The 19826-nt window shown below is 40.4% G+C and overlaps 1 protein-coding gene across 1 annotated transcript in view; it reads right to left on the bottom strand.

Moving 5' to 3' along the window:
• LOC138172767 (myotubularin-related protein 12-like) overlaps positions 1-19821 on the bottom strand; it is an 89287-nt gene extending 69466 nt beyond the window's left edge. Inside the window, exon 1 of the mRNA XM_069102614.1 lies at positions 19527-19821. Within this exon, the coding sequence (XP_068958715.1) occupies positions 19527-19766 (240 nt within the window). The 5' untranslated portion in view covers positions 19767-19821. The remainder of the gene's footprint in view (positions 1-19526) is intronic.
• Positions 19822-19826: the final 5 nt, after the last annotated feature.

Here is a 19826-nt window from a genome sequence, read left to right as displayed (position 1 = left end):
CACACACACACACACACACACACACACACACACACACACACACACACACACCAAACACTAAAGAAGTGTCCAAATGGCTATCTTAACCCTGCACTTTCATTAGGTTAGAAATGATAAGGCATGCTACAGGAAGGAAGATGGTTTTCTGAGCAACTATTTGGTCGCAGAAACTTCAGTTAGGAGAAAATTCACATCAGACCCTTAAATATTGAAATAAAAATGGCACATTGCACCTAAGCACCTACAAATTTGAAACTTTTTGGTTACTACCTTAAAGAGAAAAAAATATACTGTCAAATTCTTAAGGAATATGCATATATATGTGTACATACATTTGCATATATATGTATAGACATCTAAAACTGGGATTTTATTCACATAAGAAAACTCTAAGTGACAAAATTTCCTCTACCAACAACAGATCTGAAACTGCCCTAAAATTTATGATTGAGAAAGTGACTTGCCCAAGGTCACATAACTATGCGTCAGAAATGGATCTTGAACCCAACCTTCCTGATTCTCTTTATACTACTTTCCATTTTATTTACATATTAAATGTTTACCTTTTTTGTTTTCGATTAACAAGCATTTCTACCCCCACCCCCCCACTGGAAAAGAAAAAAAAAACTCTTGCAACAAATATTAATAGTCAAACAAAATAAATTCCCGCACTGGCCATGTCCAAAAATGTATGTCTCATTCTGCACCTTTATTTTGTAACTCTCTATCCAAGAGCTGAATGGCATAGTACATCAGGCTTTTGAAATCATGGCTGATTGTGACACTGATCAAAACTCTTAAGTCTTTCAAAGTCAACATTCTTTACAATGTTGGTGCCCTACTGTAAATTGTTCTTTTGGTTCTGCTCACTTCACTATTATGCATCAACTCATACAAGTTTTATCCAGTTTCTCTGAAGTTGCCACTTTTATCATTTCTTACAGTACAATAGTATTCCATTACATTCATATACCATGATTTGTTCAGTCATTCTTTTGATAGATATTCCTTAATAAACAGTTTTGTATTTATGGGCCCTGTTCGTCTTTGTTTAACTTCTTTGGGACATAGGCCTTCATTCCTCTCCTTCGCTCCAGCATTGGAGGACGATGTAGGGCTTCTTTTGTCAACTTAATCCTCGATTCCATCTCCTCCAGCACCTGTACCTTCATTTACCAACTCTCTCTTCTTAATTTTCAGCCTTTATCTGTTAGCTCCCCCCACCATTATCTTAAAACATGCAAAACTTCCCTATCCTTAAAAAGTCTTTACTTTATCCTATCATCGCTTCACGTAATTGGTATCATTACCAATAACTGGTACAATTCTATACCAATCTATACCCTTTTCACAGCCAAACTGCTAGAAAGAGTTATTTACACTGGTTGTCTCCACTTTCTTACCTCTAACTAACTCACTTCTCAAACCCTTACAATCTGGCTGCTATTCCCACCGCACTACTGGAAACACTCACTCCAACTTCACAAATCCAATTTCACTCCTTCTTGCTAAATCCAAGGCTTTTGTCCCAGTCCTCATCCTTCTTGAACTCTTTGTTGCTTTGTGCCATTCCTAGCCACACCCTCCTTCTGGAGACTCCCCCCTCCTCGGGCTTAAAGGCAAAGCTTAGTCATGGTTCCCTTCTGACCTGTCTAACCAATTCTTTTCAGTTTTCTCTGCAGGTTCATCACCCATATCCTACTCCTTACAGCTTCTCCCTCTCCTCTCCACTTTCTTGGAGATACAATCAACTACCATCACTATGGAAATGACTTCCAAATACAGCTCTCATCTCTCTCCTGAGCTCCAAATGTCTACTCTATATCTTTACTTCCTTGTCCCACAGGTATCTCAAAACCAACATGGTGCCATGTCTGGTCATTCCATTTCCTAAACAACCCTCAAATCCATTACCTTTCTACTCCCATCCCCCCAACTATGCCTTCATCACTTCTCATTTGTACTTATTCAATAGCCTCCCAACTGATCTACCCTCTCTAATCTACTCTCAACACAACTGCCAAAATGATTTTTCTCAAGCTCAGTTCTGACCATGACACCTTTCTGAGTAAAAAGATGCAGCTCCTCCCTAGTGCCTTTACAATAAAATGCAAATTCCTGTGTTTGTCGCTGGAAGCCCTTCACAATCTGGCTCCAGATGGATTTCACATTACTGTCTTTAACACACTTCATGCTTCAGCCAAACTGGACTATTTGCTGCCACTAAACATGACACATCCCATTCCCTGCCTCTTCAAACCTTGGCACAGATTGTCTCTTATTCGTAAAATGCTCTCTCCCTTTTCACCTCTGCCTCTTAGAACTAATTCTCAGCCCCTTTAAATCGCAGATCAAGTGCCAAATCTCCTCCAAGAAGCCTGTCCAGCTTCCCTCAGGTGTTAGTGGCCCCAATTAGTTTTGTGTGTCCTCAGCAACTATCACAGTGATTTACATAGAGAGGGTGTTGAGAAATTCTACCTTGCTAAATGAGAAACAGGATTAGTTATTATTAATAAGCATTATGGAATCCCCTACCAGTAGAAAAGTTTTGATGAAATATGACATTCTATAAAAGGTTGCCCCTTATTTGGTATTAACCCAGTAAGCTGGAAATCATGATGTCTGCTGAGCAAGCCTTCCAGGAAGTTCAGGAATGGAACAGCTGTTAACTCGACTGGAATATTACCAAGTTTTCCCAACCCATTCAATATGTTCAATGAAGCAGCAGCTGCCACACCACTGCCTAGAATCAATGGCTTTGCAATCATCTCCCATGTTCCAGCTCTAAGGAGAAAAGCTCAGGCTCTCCCATTAAACCACAGTTTAATTCTTCAACTCTGCTGGTTCAGTGTCCTCACCAGCAAATGGTGGAACTCCTACTGCCACAGCTGAGAAATTAAGAGTTAAAATGTTATATTCACCTCCCTCCACCCCCTTCCAATCAACTGTTATGTTCTACGTGTAGACAAGGCTAAAAAGACTACTGCAGTGCTTTAATATTGAGCCTAACAGGTCTGACTGATTATAAAACATCTAATCCAGTGTTCCATTATCATTCCCCAAATCTTAAAAGTAAAAGCACTGAAAAATAATTCATTTACCAATTAGACATTTTCACCAAATATATCAGTTATATAGCTGTCCTATATATGTTATATATATTATCATTTATGGCTATACTTGGATACAGTCAAAAGTTTGCTATTTTAGCCCCAAGACAATAGTAAATGCTACTGTGAGGCCAAAGGATGTTCTGGTTTTTCACGCCAGGAAACTGTTATCAAAATTCCCCAATCCAAGTGGCTCAAATTCACGTGGAGCATGAATACTGGGTCTTCTAATTTTTCCAAGCTTATACCCTATAGATAAAAAAAAATAGAACTTGGGCAGTTTGCCACTGTGCTAAATTTGAATTATATGGAAAAAGAAATCCCAAGCTTTACTTGGGAAAAAAATTTTTTTGTAACAGAAGTTTAGTGTTTCATGGACAGTATTTCATACAATATACAGTGTTTCATACAATCTCCTTTTTCACTTTTTTCCACTGAAATATTCATAGTTGTTTCTTTATTAAGTTCAAAAGAAAAAGAAAAAATTTAAATATAAAACAAGGCTTTATTGCCTCTGTTTAGGTTCCAACCAAAAGCAGAAGTCCTAGGGATTTTTGGCTATTACTGCGTCTGTGAACAGCAGTCTATTCATGCCAAATGAGAACCAATCCTCAAACTGGTGAGCAGTTAGGCTGACCTTTCTATAAAAACACAGTAGGCCTTGAGCAAGCTTATGATTCCAAGACAATACACCTGCTGGGACTGATGGAATCAGCCTGTTCAACAAGGTAAAGGTTACAGGCAATGTGGTGCCAGGAGAAGTGTTGAGGACTTGAGTATGAATCCTAGCTACATCACACACTACTGTTCATGTCACCTTGGGCAAATCACTTAATCTCTCGGGGTCTCAGTTTCCTCATTTGTAAATGGAAGGGGGGGGGTGAACTTAGATGACCTCTAAGGTTCCTTCTAGCTCTAGATTTATAATCCTAAAATTCTAGGTCATCTGTGCAAACAATGACCCAAATCTTATCAAAACTACTTTTCAGCAAATATACAGATAAAACCAGAGGGCTATAATGAACCTAAGAGGTGAAACTAGTAGACCCCCTCTCAAACTGAATGCTTGGATCTTAATAACAGACTTCCTTTCATGCCTCCTTGTAGCATTATGGTAACCCTGGGTTCTCAAAGCTAAACCAGTAGGACACATGCTCTGGCACATTCCATCCAGGTGAGACAGGCGGGGCCTGCTTCTCCAGACTCAGTCTAAGTACAAAGAGGTCCATCACCCTGTAGCTGGTCATAACAAATTTATGAAACAACTTACGAAAAATCTTCCAGCAAAAATAAGCCAAATGTAACAGAAATCCATTGAGGGCACTGACCTACTGCTGGAGTATCACCTCCATGTCACCTTCCAGTTATTTCCAAACTGTGGAAGTCGTACTCCAGCCAGCTTCCTGAATACCCTCCTCCTGGAGCCTAGACTCTGCCTCTGGGACCCAGGCTCTGGGCAAGGGCTGTCCTGCTTGTTTCTGTCTCCCCACTCCTTAGCGCAGGGTCTGGCACGTAGAAAGTACTTAGCGAATGTGTTTTCATTCATTCCTGAACAAATGACATCTTTACATGACTATTCATTTATGAGATAGTAACCCTACAAGGTTTCAACAGACTGCAGCATTCACAAGTACCATAAACTTAATTATCTACAGGTAAATTATTTACTTTCTTTAATAACACTTCTTCCAGCTAAACTGCCTTGACTTTCTAATCACAGTTCAAATCTCTTGGTGGTGGCAGGATTACTAGGTTTATTTTCACATACTTAAAATCTTTTGATAACATTACTAGAAGAATCTGAGACTCAGGGCTACACTGATCTGCATCTAATTATCTACCAAGTGTTTGCTGAATTGTCTGTATTCTTTTTGTTTGGGTCAGCTTTCAACAAATGAATCCAAAGAGTGGGTCAATCTCAGGTAAGACAACCCTTGTTCTCAAAGACCTTACAAATCAATTGGGGATGGGGAGGTAGTGGGGAGAGATAAGAAAATATAAAAACAACACTAAAACAAGTTTACTGTTAAGTAAATAGAAGAGGTCCAGAGTGGCATGAGATTCACCGTGAGAAAAAGATGGTTACGGGAGGGAAAATGAGGCTAGTGTTTGAGGAGGTGGAATCTGATTTGGTCCTCAAAGGAAGGCAAAGATTTTAACAACTTCCTGAATAAAGCTAGAAAAAGGAACGATGATACTGGAAAACCCCAAGTAATTTTGTTTGACTAGACCAGACTACATAAAGGAAATAAGAATGCATTCACACTGGAAAAGGAGCCTTAAAGTCAGACTGTTGACTGTTTTTGAATGCCAGGCTAGTTCTGTGTCAGTAAGGAATGGAGAACCACTGAAGGGCTTTGAGTAGAGAAGTGACAAAGTCATTCTTGTAGCAAAAAACAGGAACATGGGAGGAAGATCTGGAAGGAGAGAAAGTGAAGGGGCACACATGCTCATTGCTCATTATTAACAGCAGTATAAAGCAAGAGGCAATGAAAGCTATAAAAAGTGACAAATGGACAATTTCAGAGGAAACTTGAGAGACCCTTGTGAACCGATGAAGAGCAAAGTCAGTAGAACTACAAGAACAACTTACACAGTGATAACAACAGTACAGTGAAAAACAGCGTTGAAAAGCTTTAGAACTCTGACCAACATAACACTAAACCATGCGTCCAATGAAATGGAGAGTAGGAGGAGCAGATTAATTTTAAGAGTGCTTATCAACCAAGAAGTAAAAACAATAAACTTTTTTAAAAAATTAGTTAAGAAGGGCTTGAACTGGAGTGAGTGTAAAAGAGCAGATGATCTAGGGGATATTTCAGAGGCAGAAGAAAGCAACCTATTAAGTGGCAGAGGAGGTAAAGCAACAGGGAAGAATTTAAAATGATGAACTTTAAGCTTGAATAACTAGACCAGTAGAACTAACATAACAGAGGGGTTGGGAGGTCCAAGGCTTTTTTTTTAGAGGGGGGGAAAGAGGAAGGAGAAAGTTGAAGAGATATGTTGAGTTTGAGGCTATGGCAGGACATTTAGGCAGAGAGCTACAAGAGGCAATCAGAGATACAGTACTGAAAATTATATATGCATCTGGGAATCATCTGCATGAGTGATACTGAAGCCATGGGAGAAAACAAAGCCAACAAAGGAGGGAATGTGGAGAAATCAAAGAAAAAGATTAAGTTAGTAACATGTCATCTCCTCCACTAGACCATAATAGAGTATTGGGAGGATGTCTTGAGTAAGTGTCTCAGTCACATGACAAACGACCAGGGTAAAGGAGCAGAAAGCAAAGCATCTTGGTAAAAGAATGTTCAGGAGTTTTAAAGACTAATACTCTCTCCTAAAAGTAGTCCCTGAAATTTAAATACAATCCTATAGTACAAAATCAGTATTAGGAGTCAGTATGCTAAAAATTCTATATACATCCAAAAGGAGCCCTTTTGGAAGGAATAAAATGATATAGTAAGGAAGTGGAATCTTATTTATATTAAAAGGGTTTGCTGGGGTTTTTTTTAGCCAAAATTTTAAATCTTCTAAGTCTCATCAATGAAACAATAAAGACTAAGAGTTGCATAGAAGTCCCCCACTAATTCTAATTTCTAGGTGACTAGAATTGGATAACAGGAGGGAAGAAACTAACTTCCAGGAGAGAGTCCCCTTTGGGGACAAACAATTAGATGCAATTCCCAAGTGTCTAGACCAATTGTCTGTGAAGCCTGACCTCTCCTCTACACACAATCTTGGCAATATAAAGGAAAGATTACTCTTACGACCAATTAAGAGAACAGTACCAGACACCTGGGAAGCAGACACACAGAACTGAGATAACCAATAATCAGATGTTTGGTCAAAAGACATGTTCCAGTTTTCTGAAGGTAAGCAAATCACACAAAGCCACAGTCCCAGTTTCTAATCTTTAAATCCCTCTTGATTTCTCTACTCTCTCATTACATAAAATTAGTACTCTTTTCCAGTCATTTTCTCAGACCTGTAAGCAATTGCAGACCTAAGACTAGTAACTAGGAACCAGTTAGATTGATCCCTACCACTTTTTCTGTCGAAATCACCACATAACAATTAAACGGCCAAAATACTGCCTACACCATCATTTCTAAAAAGTCCTTACACTAATGCACAATCTAAATTTCATATCAAACAATTCTGAACTCTTCTGCTGACTTTAGGGAGTGGGGGGGAGGAGAGAGCACAGTGGAACAGCTGTTCAAACACAAGTTATACGCAAACTTCCTATGCCTTAGTTCATTTTTTATTCAACTGCAATTAAATATCCATTCATATTCATATTAGCAAGGAAGGAACACAAATTCAAATTTGAATATTTTGCATTTCAGGTGATAGTCATACAAGGCATAGCACCTTACTCTGCTTTGGTCTAAACCTTTGCCAGTGGAGGAGGGGCAAAAGAGAGGTGGTCTACATATCTAGTGGAGAGACCTTCAGATAAGCAGAAACACAATATTGGGTCTCATTCAGAGCTTACTTAATAGGACAGTTCACCCTGGTAAAAACTGACCAGAAAATTCACAGAAGCTCTTAAGGAAATTATGTCAGGATAGTCTAAGGTGGGTGAATCCACTTGCTTATAAATTCTATCGCCCTTTTTACATAGCTTTCAACTTTAAATACTTAGCCTTTATGTAAATAATGCTATACAATTGTAATTGGTTATGTTTACATATTTGTCACTTGGGTATAGTAACAGAAGCCCAAACATATTCACAAATACTGCATTTCTCTTGTCTCCCTTCACATAGCGGGGATTCAAAAGTCAACTAGCAATGAGGGGCCGGATAAGCCAAAGAAAAATAAAGTTTCTCCAAGGACAACGTAAAGAGAAAGTCAATGTGGAGGCTATAATTCCAGCACAGGCAAGAAAAAGTTGGGGGTGGGTTCAGGAGAGCAAAGAGATGCTATTTTTGGAGCACATAACTGCCAAACAATGTTATCTCAACCCAGGATCCTCTGTGAGACAAAGATATAAGTGCCAAGTGACTGATCTACAGTTAACTGGGTCCTAGACTTTCTTCTTTAAGTACTGACGTCCATAACACTGTGTACTGGTCCAAAGAGAAAAGTGGTTTTCATAACAGTTTGGAACATACAGGAAGAACATATTAATAAGAAAGATTAAAGGGGAGCAGGGAAGATGGTGTGCCAGGAGAGAGATAGAGAAGTAAATTATTTCTCACTCAACCAGCAACAATTCACAAATTTCACTTAAGAGGTTAAAGGACAGAGAAAATTCCTCTCTTTGAAGATAAGATTAAGCACAAATATGTTCTTTACCTTGTAAGAAACTAAGACACACCAAGACATAAAACTGATTGCCTTTGCGATAAGCAAAGGAATTTTTAGGTTTGTAAAAGAAAAATCCTTAGAAGTCCTAGAAGCACGAACTAGACGTAGGGTTGGCAACAATCTCATTTTTGCCAGAGTTGGCTCTTTAGAGTTTTGTGGCCAGGGTTGACCTTAATTAAAACTGAAACTGACAAAATTTGCTGCTTTCTTTCTATACCCAGGGTATCCTTTTTCCAGTATGAGACAAATAAATGAATATTTGGCATGCTGCCTCTGAAAACGTTACAGACCCCCCTCTTCTGTAAGATGAAAGTCACATTTAATTGAAGCAATATAAACAAATTTTCGGGATAAGCACTGTTAAAGAAATCAAGAGGGAAGACTTCTACAACTAAAATTATATGAAATAAACTTTCTGCAAGGGTGTATTTTTAAGAACTTTCCTCAAATCCTAATGAATCATTGAACTGATGTAATCAGGATGTACAAGTTGTTTTAGATAAAAAAAAAATCATTTAGAAAGGGGTGTGGTGAAGAGAAAAATAAGCCCACAGAATGAAATGTTACCAAAATGTCAGAGGTCAGCCATTAACTTAAAAAAAAAAATTAGTTCATTAGTTTGGAATTCTAAATTCTAAATATGATCAACATATTTCCATGAGTAGAGCAGAACAGAGAGAAGAGGAAAAGGAAATGAAAGTGACAAAAGCATGCCATCCTTTTTTATTTATAACTCACCTGGGGAAAATCTGAATATGCTAAGATTATATAATTAAAAACCGAATAGCTGTGATCAAGTTGAAAATACATGAATAACTCCCTAGCTTCTGAAGGTCTGTTTCAGACTTGCTCTTAAAGAAGAGCCTGAAGGATGAATGTCTGCTGAACTGTTCTGCCTGCTTTCCTCTTCTCCAACTTCCACACAGGATATGAAGGACTCCTCTTTAAGCCTTCCAGCCAAATGGTCACGTGACTGGGGCTGATTGTGAAAGCCACCGCAATTTCCTCTCTTCCAGATACTTATCCCACATCTCCAAGATCTCTGTCCCCAAATGCTATTTCACTGAGGACATACACCCTCCTCAACAGTTACAGACTGTAGTTGTTTTTTTTTTTTTAATGTTTGTTTGAATCTGTAAAAAACAAATATACCCTTTGTGCATCCTGTTAAATTCTTTCTTGGTTCTCTCACTGTTCATAGCTCAGATGTTTGAAGCCAATGGGGCCAAGGTTTCAGGTTCATTCCCTGTACCAGCTGGTTACCTTCACTGCAGTCACAGGCTGCAGCCCTAGCCACTAGTTAATCACACACAAAAAAAATGCACTTCACTGGGTACAGGGAGACTGGATGAGAATCTGGCAACAGCAACACCCTCCTGATTTGAAAAAAAAAAAAACTTCCAAATTGTGTTCCACTCATCAGGCTGATGGGAGTTATCTCTCAGTGGTAGTCTGTGACATGTGGGAAAATGTTGTAGGACCTAAGGTAGAGAGGGCAACATTTACTAAGCACCTATTACAAATAAGGCACTATCGTCTTAAGATAAGGAAGGTATAAAGATGAAATAAAATAATGTCTGCCCTCAAAGAGCTTACAATACTTATAAAGAGGAATTTACAAGGAATCCTAAAGGAGAAAAGTACCCTGGTCCTCCAATGCCACGCATGCACTTGGGTTCCACTTTTTATCACAGGTATTTGTACCCCTTCCTGGACAATAAGCTCTATGAGGAATAGGACTGTCTCTTTTACTTCTCTAATTGGAGGAACTTTTGCAGATGTTTGTTCAGTTATATTCATAAAAAGGGAGGACACCAATTAATACAGTGTAGTGCGAATTTAATTTTCAGAATTTCCTAGTTTAATCAAGGCCAAACTAGTCTCATTTCTTTTTCTGATAGAATTACTACACTGGTTGTTAATGATACACAGAAACTGTCAGGATAAACTCTCCTCAAAATGCTACAAACTGTGGATCTGCAGTCCGTATTAACGAATGGTACCCTGTAATAATCCCCTCCTCTCCAAAATGCCATCTGAGTTTTTAGGTTTCTTAGCATCTCGACCTTCCAAAAGCATTATCCATTTATGTATGCAAAAGAAAGTGTAGAATGGCAAGATAAATTTCCGATCTGTCATTACCAACACTTCTGAAGCTGACTGTCATTCTACTAGAGGGAATGCCCAAGAGCTAAATAAGGAGAAACAGAGCAGAAGAAAAGCACTGGATTCACAAAACTTTTCCAGCAGCTACTGCATCAGGCTTTAGGAAGTATTTACAAGAGCTACTGGGCCACATGACGACTTCCACTGCTGTCTACACAGGAAAAACTTACGGAGCAGTATACTTAACCTAGGGAGATGCCCCAGGAACCACATGCAGAAAGACTGCAAGAAAAAGCAGAAGCTCTAGGGAAATCATCCAGCAAAAGCCACAAATAAGAAAGTGATCCTTTGGAGAGACTTTCTTCTCTGACTTAAATGGCAACCATTACTAATAACTATTGATATCCTTAAAGTATTTTTAAAAAGATATGTTAGATCAGTACCAAAAGCAAGGATGGAATTGAGGGAAAAATAAAGATGACTACTTTGGGAATATATTACTTTTGCTTTTAAAATATACATATAATATTCAAAACATGGACACAGTGCTCTCCCCCTCTACCTTAGGCATGTCAAAGGTTTTGTTTTTTTTTTTAAACCATGTTTAAAGTGGTTCCCTGAAGAGAAGGAAACTCTCTTTAGAATAACAAAATTTCTAAGAACTCAAAGTTCAAATGGTCGCTGGAGAGTGTGTCAGTCTCTCATTCATTCAATAACACTCACAAGCAGCCTAGCCATAGAATAAACCAGGGCCTTGCCATTAAAGAATGTAACTGTTTTTCCTTCTCAAATAAAAAACAAAAACACTAGTGCAGTGGTTCCCAATCTTTGAGCATAAGAACCCCCTTTTAAATGTCAAAATACTTTGTAGGTTCCTTTATTATAGTAGCCTTCCTGCTATGCACACTATGTGCTGATAGAATTCAAGAGGACTCTCTGAAGTGAGTAATATTTGTAAATAAATTTTTCTCTTAGATGATTCTCCAGCTTAGGTAATGAATGATAGGACAAGGTTCCAGGAAACAAAGAGGGAGATGCAGAGGTTTATCCCTTTTCTCTCAGGACAGCATTCGTTTACATTGAAAAGAGTAACTCCCACCTCTCGGACTTCTTTTCAGCGGCCTTGGATGGACGGTCGTCCAAGTTACTGTCACTGACTCTGGGTGTGCCACAAAGTCCGCCCTAGGACCTGTCCTGTTGTTCTTCTATACTCTCTCGCTTTGTGATCTCATCTGTTCCCACGGGCTCAATGATTCATAGGTCTACATATGCAGTACTAGAATCTGTTCTCCTAAAGGTACCTCAAAATCAACATGTCCAAAACATAACCCATTATCTTTTCCATAAAACCCTCCCCTTTTCCCAACTTTCCTATCATTTTCCCAGTCACCAGGGCTTGCACCCTCGGCGTCATTCTCAACTCTTCATTCCCACTCACCCCCTATATCCTATCTGTTGCAAAATCTTGTTTCTACCTTAACATTTCTTACATATGGCACTTCTCTCCACTCCACAGCTATTACTCTAGTACAGGAGATCATTACCTCTTGCCTGGACTACTGTAATAGCCTTGTGATTGGTGTCCCTGCCTCAAAGTTCTTCTGCTTCAATCCATACTTCGCTTAGCTGCCAAAGTGATTTTTCCTAAAATGCTGGTCTGACAACGATAATCTGTTACCTCCAGAATCCAGAATAAAGTCCCCAATTTGGTATTTAAAGCCCCTCACAACCTTCCAACCATCTTCATACACTTCACTCCCCTCCACACACCCAAAAATATGGCTTCACTGGCCAACTTGATGTTCCCCTCCTAGACCCTCCACCTCTTGCCTTTGGGACTCTGCACTGGTTGGCTCCAGTGAATGGAATACTTGGCCCTCTTACTTTGGCCTTCTTATTTTAGCTTCTCTGGCTTTCAAGATCAGGCCATCTCTAGCAGCCCTGTCCTGAGTCTCCCCCTCCCCTCTCTTAATATATTCCCCCTGAGATTACTTTCTATCTACTCTTCACATAGCTTGTCTATACACAGTTATCAGTATGTTGTCTCCTCCCCTAGACTGTGAAGGATTCACTAGACCTCTGCTCTTATAGATCACAGATCAGGAGATGAAAGGGCCCTCAAAGGCCATCCAGTCCAACTCCCTTAATTTGAGCCCATGTCCTCTGACGTCAGATCTGGGGCTCTTTCCATTGTACTATGCAGCCTTCAAAACTCTGAGCAAAGAACAGCATGGAAAAAGTCTATTTACCATTACTATATGACAAGTTACCCACAACAGCCTAAGAAAGGAACAGACACCCAGTGGCAACACTGCCTCTGAAGGATGCACACCCAAGGCAGGCAGACTATGCCCCCAGAAACATATGGGAGCCAGAGGCTTGCTTCAGTCCAGGCCACTCTGGGGGAAGCTCTACTTGTTAGGAAGTCTTTTCTTGACACTGAGAATAAATTTACCTCTTTACAACTTCTACCCACTGCTCCTAGTTCTGTTCTCTGGGACTAAACGTCATAAGTAAAACGTAGCCTCTACATGACAGCAAATACTCCTAAGATAGCTATCACATCCCTTTCTCACTCTTCCTCATCCCCTCTTCCAGTCTTCAACGTTTCAGCCTAAAAACATGTCTAATTCCTTCGATCAGTCCTCATATGGTGTGTATTCAAAGCTGTAAACCATCCTGGTTGTCCTAACTAAGATCATATTTATCACCATTTTGTGCTGTATCCCAGTGTGGCAAAAGGCCAGAAATCGCAACTGGTTGGGGTCCTAACTTCAACAATATATTGATGCTTTTATTCTAACTCCTCAAGCACAATGAATAATGGATTTTTATTAAAAGACAGCTCTCCCTAGGTACCACTTAATAATGGTCCCATTTATTCAACTCCAGGGTATAGTCATTTAGTATTACTAATCATTATTGTGAATTATACAAACTACAATTCACAACTTTCAAATAACTTGAAAATTGGCTCTGGAGAATCTGGATTTGTACAGTGGGAAAGTCACCAGGAATTGAAATGTAAAAAATGTAACATAATGTGATGTAATGAAACGTAAAGAAAAAAGACTAAATTCTATATGTCGTGTGGCCAATGATACTACTACTTCATGAAGGATAAAGACAGAAATAAAGGTCTCACACACAGAAAAACATTTACAGTTTTTGTGCAGTAAATAATTGGAAGGAAAGATAATTAAATGAATAAAGAACTGGAAAAAAAAAGTGAGCGCCCATTGATTGGTGGTATGGCTGACCAAACTGGCATATAAATGTGACGAAATACTCTTGTGCTTTTAGAAGTGGCAAATACGAGGAATTCAGAAATTCAAGATGACTTGTATGAATTTAATTCAGAGTGAAACTAGGAAAACAACAAGATGACTACAAACATGTGAAGAAATATTACACCAAAAGGCTTCAAAGTTACAATCAACAGAGACACCAACTGCCACTACAGAAAACACTCAGGGAATGTTGTAGATCACACACGTGGAAGGGATAAACCATATCATACAGCATGGCCCAATTATTTCGGTAACACATGTTTTGTTTTGTTTTTTTAAACCCCTTGCAACCTGGTTTCTATTCCTACCACTTGACTGAAACTAGTCTCTAAGGATGCCAATAATTTTTTTCATGGCTTTATTCAGTGACCCTTTCTCAGTACTCACCTTTCTTGATCTCTGTCACATCTGACAATACTGTCCATTCACTCCTTCTGGATACTCTCTTATGTCTTGGTCTGCATGACTCTGGCAATGGTTTATCATGGTTTGCTTTGCCATGGTTCTTCACATTTGTTGGGTCAATACTCAGATTTCTTTGCTAGGGTATCTTCCATGTTTCACTTCCTACGCATGAATGTACCGTATGGCTCTATCCTGGGCCCTCTCTTCTTTTTCTCTTGGTGATCCTGTCAGTTGTCCTGAACTTAACAATCTCTATACACGTGACTCTCCAAAATATACACCCAGTCCTCATCTCTCCCATGAGTTCTTGTCCAGCATTTCCCAATGTTTGCTGCACATCTCTAGCAGATGTCCCATATGTATCTCTAACACATTTCCAAAACAGATCTCATTATCTTCCCCTCTAAATCCACCCTTCCTCTTCCTCTTCTAACTTCCCTATTTTTGTGGAGAGTATCAACATTCTCCCTGTCACTCTGGTTTGCAAACTAGGAGTCATTCTTTACTTTTTCACTACCCCCCCCCCAATATTCTATCAGTTGTCAGCTGTTGTCAGAATTATGTTATCAGAATCTCTTCAAATTACCTCTTCTCTCTACTCAAATCACAGCCAGGTTTTCACTATATTTCACCTGCACTACTACAAAAGTCTTCCAAATGATCTCTTTGCCTCTAGCCTCTCCATAAACCACTCTCCACACAGCTGCCAAAATGATATTCCTAAACACACACCAAATATTTCCAGTTCAAAAAGTTTCAGGAGCTCTCTATTGCCTTCCAGAAAAATATTCAACTTTCTCTAGCACTTAAATGCCATCATAATTTGGTTCCATTTTATATTTCCATGCTGATTACATAGTATTCTTTCTCATATACTCTATGCCCCAAATAGGTCAACCCACCAACAAACCAATCTAAGGGAGAGATGGAAGACAGCACGTGCCAGACAACTTTAACTACCGATCCCATCAACCACCACCTCGCTCCAGACTCTGATTTCAACATCCAAGAATCCTGAATCCAAGAGCCTAGGGATTAGCAATGTCTCTCAATGCTTCCAGCCTAGACTCTCCAGTCATCATCAAGGGAAGCAATCACTTTGGAGAAGTCACATTCATCACCTCCTCCACCACCCACTGTTGACAAATTGTGAAAACCCCAGAGTGGCAGAGCACCCCCCCCCCAACCACCAGTCTTGTTTCCAGCTTGCCCCCCTCAGCCACTATCCTAGGAAGCAGCCCTTGTGGAGATAAGAGGTGACAACCCCTCCTGGTGCTTTCATTCCACCTCCTCAGCAACCACAGCTACCAAAGATGGGGATAAGAAAGTTCTTAACCACCAAAATCCCTGGCAAGGTCAAATGGCTCAACCTCAGTAATATCCATAATTTTATCAGACATGTCATATATATGATGTTATATATTTAGTGTATATATACATATATGTACATGTGTTATGTGTGTATATACACCCCCCCAAAAAAAATTTTATTAGTAGAGAATACTAAAGAAGACATTACTGAAAAATGGGACCTTTCCCTCTGACTTGCAGGTGTTCTCTCTTACTTGTGAATTACTCCCCTTAGAATGTGAGCTTTCTGATTAGCACATTCACAATACTGAATAAAGAAAGAGCTGAAAGAGGAAACTTTTACTCAGAAAAAGTAATTTATAAAAGCCAAGTTCATACAACCAGTACCTGGCAGAGAATGGCCTTCTGAGCACAAATCAGAAAATCACTGGCCAATGATAATGATGTTTTAAAAAGGTGAACAATGAAACATTTTTTTTTAAATCATCACAGCATGGGTCATTTTAATATTGTTCTACTCTACTAGGCTTTTTCTGCCCCATGACTTCACCATCATGGACATGTACGTATTCTTGCTAAGAAGTACTGGAAACTCCTCAGAGCAAGGACTCTGTTCTATTTATCCCCCAGGAACCTAGCATAGGATCCTGAACAATGTGTGCACTTATCTATCTTTCTATCTATCTATAAATTTCTTTAATTCAACTGAAGCACGGATCTGTAACCTTCACCTCTTTGGCTACACACTCCCCAAATACCTTAGCATTCAACTAAGATAAACACTAACTTCCTAACTCCCAAATACCAAAATGAACTTCAATGTTCATTTCCCCAGTAATGATGTCCTGTGCTATCTACAGTACAGAAAAAATAGCTTAAAGAAGGGAATAAAAAGCCCATTCTCACAACTCATGTTCTAAGCTCCTGGGCTGTTTTCAGGAGGCCACCCAGGCACCAATTCTTCCAACACATAAACCATCTGTTTCCTACTTTTCTACACAACTGATTTTATAGTGAGGGGGAATTTGTTACTAAAAATGACTGAAGGATTTTAAACCTTTTATATCCACTGATCTGGGACAAGAACTCTGGGGCTACTGACTCTAAGCCTTTTAAACAGCTAGTCATTTAACTACAGTCATATCCTTTTAAAAGGACAGAACCAAATTGTATCTACCTGACTAGATCCAATGCCAATAGTGTCAGGCCAAAAGAAAAATAAACCCAATATGAAAAGCATCTTCTTCAAGCATTTTGGTCAATTCAGTGCTTCTGCTTTTATGAACAAAAGGTTATTAAAAACCAAATGTATAACTTCATAAACGGTGCAAGGAGAAAAGTGGATTTGAATTCAATTTCGACACTTAACTAGTTGTATGACTTTGGTCAGATCACTTAGCCTGTCTTAAACCACTATTTTTCCTCATCTGAAAAATGGGGGCAACACCTGCAGCACCCACCTCACTTTATTGTTTCAATGCTCAAAAAAGAATTATGTAAAATATTCTGCAAACCTTAAATTTAAATATACACTAGATAGCAGTAGTTCTACCACCATTTACCAGCTCTGTGATCTTTTCAGGCAGTTACACAACCTTTCTGGACCTTAGTTTCTTTATCTATAAAATGAGGGTGTATTGGACTATTTCCAAGATCCTTTTCCGTATGACAGTCAGTGAAAAGGGTAAGTCTAGTTACTGAAAAGCACCCCCAAACCTTCAGAGGTCTCAAACAGTTTCCTCATTAACAGCAGGTATCATTAAATCTAAAGATGTCAAAACTGTTTTGGCACCTCTGATCTGCACGAGAAATCCCCCCTACAGTTTCCCAACTGATAAGAAGTAACACTTATTTGAAGGTATAAAGAAGCAAAAAGCACCAGGTTACTAGTATAAGAGCTTTCAGAAAAATATTTTGAAGTAGTTCTTACAAAATTAAGCACTTTAAGGTCCTTGGCAGACAGACTCGGAACCACAAAAGCTTTATCTGAATAGCTCTCATGTGAATTTCTGATACTCTGACCAATAAAAAACAACTTAATATTAATTTAGCAATACCTTTAAAAACGGGAGAGAGGCCAAAATTTTGATTGAGTTCTCAATAATACATTTCCCCAGTTTGGAAGGTACTGAGGGTGGGGGTCGGTATTGCTAGGTCCCTTACCACTATAATCTAAATTATCTGGGTCAAGGAGAAACAAATAAGTCAACTGAAACACATTGAGGGGAAAAGTTATTAGTTCTGGTGTATTCTTCTGCTTAACTACTCCCCTTTCCTAAACTCCTTCAAAGGAAAAAAAAAAAATTAGCCTGCGGGCAGAGTTAATAAAAACCTAATTCATGAAAAGGAGCGCACTTGTACATGGGATTGTACTTGTTCAGGGACTCCTGGTCTCTGCTATATGTCTCAATGGACTTTACAATTAAAATTTTGATTCTAAGGAGCAAATTCAAAGCCTAACAATTGCCCTTTGAAGAGCACTTGAACAAAAATAGAAGCAGAGATAAACCAAAACTATTTTACTTATACATCAGAGTGCCTTTGTTCAAAGTTTAAGAGGATGCTGACCCATTCTAAGTGTTTACTAAGGAAGTGGTTATTTATTTTAAAAAATAAGATCTAAAAATAAGACTATTTTTCGCTATTCTACACTCCACCTAATACCACAAAATATTCAGTGTACCTTAAGAAAACTATATAAAAATTCTGGTCTTGCTTGGGGCCAGAAGTGAAGCCCCTGGCAAGACCATACCTATCTAATCATATAGTGCCACTCTCCCCTTCAAGCTGGTTTCATGTGAGTCCAAATCACTCAAACAGAATTAACGTGTAATGCTACTTAGTAACAGAATGGGTTGTGAGTAACAAAGAGAGAAATAAGGGTAGGAAACTTCGCAAACCTGGAGCGATTTGTCTTCGAGGTTCAATATATCAAGAATCCGAGGTTACAATGGTAAAAGTGGTACCCCATTCCCCAACAAATATAGACTCCAAACCATTCACATCCTAGACTGCACACAAGAGGTACAGTGGTGGAAAATGGATCATCTTGCAGGAACTACCTGCTGAGGAGCTTGGCTAGAACAAGAGACCATTCAACCAAAGGTGGAACTTGTATTAAGTGCCTGATAATACAATAAAAATACAAGGTATTTTTTCCAGGCTGTGAGGTACAAAGATGCTCTCCAAGAGGGAGAGCTGAGGGGTGTGAGGCTGGCACCATAATACTCTTAAGATCTGCAAGGTGCTCCATCTCCTTTGAACCTCACAATAACCGGAGGAGGAAAGCACTCTGACTATCTCTATTTCAAAGACCCCCTGAGCTGCCTAATAGGGTCACAGAGCTCGGAAGTGCTCTGGGGCAGGATGGGAGGTGGGATCTTTCTTCCACTGGGCAGGGCCAGACTCAAAGCCTTTGCAGCTTGGCAGTACCTGTGGGAACCTGAGCTTCAGGGATGTAGCGTCACTCCCAAAGTCTCTCTGGTCGAATTCAGGCATAAGAAAGCCTAAAGGATGGATGCCCACAGTCTCTAGCAGTAGAATTTGCTATAAAACTTCTGCTTTGAGAAGGGTTAATCAACCAGGAAAGAAATGAATGGAAGTTTCAGGAGGCAAGTGACTTGGGGAAGCGGAGGGAGAGAGCTGTGCTTGACTGGGGACTGAGTAACACTGCTGGCGGCGGGGGTTCGAGGGGAGAGAGCGCAAGGCGGACAGGAGGAGCGAGGCCGGCGCTCGAAGAGCAGTGTGCAAGGTCCAAGAGCGTCGGGAGGCTCTGCGGAACCGCCCCAAAGCGCGGGCAGCCTCACCGGGGGACGCTCGGAGAGCCAGCAGGAAGGTCCTAGGCCGCAGTCGCCGCCCTCCAGCCCGACACCTGCGGCCCCGCACCCACGCCCGCCCGCCGGCTCCCGAGCACCGCGTCCCAGGACGCCCGGGCTCCCGCACCCCCGCCCTTCCCAGGCTCCAGTCCCGGGAGCGCTCCGCTCACCTCGGGGCGCACGTAGGAGACGAAGGACGGCTTGGGCGCCCTGGAGCCGCCGCCGCCGCCCACGCCTTTCCCCAGCATCTCACGGCCCTCGGGAGCTGGGCCCCGCGGGGGGAGCAGCAGCGGCAGCAACGACAGCGGCGGCTCGTCTCCCAAGCTCCGGCTGCTCGGGCAGGGACAGCCACCAGCACCAAGTGGCGGGGTTCCCCTGGGCCCTGGCGCCCGTATCCGGCTCCCGCCCATGGGGCTTTGGGCGCGCCCACCGATCGGCCCCTCCCACTCCTCCCCCTTCCTTCTGGAACC

Source organism: Petaurus breviceps, unplaced genomic scaffold, assembly GCF_028583685.1.
Source record: "Petaurus breviceps papuanus isolate PSGF00001 unplaced genomic scaffold, PetGlider_PUasm1.0 129, whole genome shotgun sequence".
NCBI lineage: Eukaryota > Metazoa > Chordata > Mammalia > Diprotodontia > Petauridae > Petaurus > Petaurus breviceps.
This window is presented reverse-complemented; position numbering and strand designations above follow the sequence as displayed.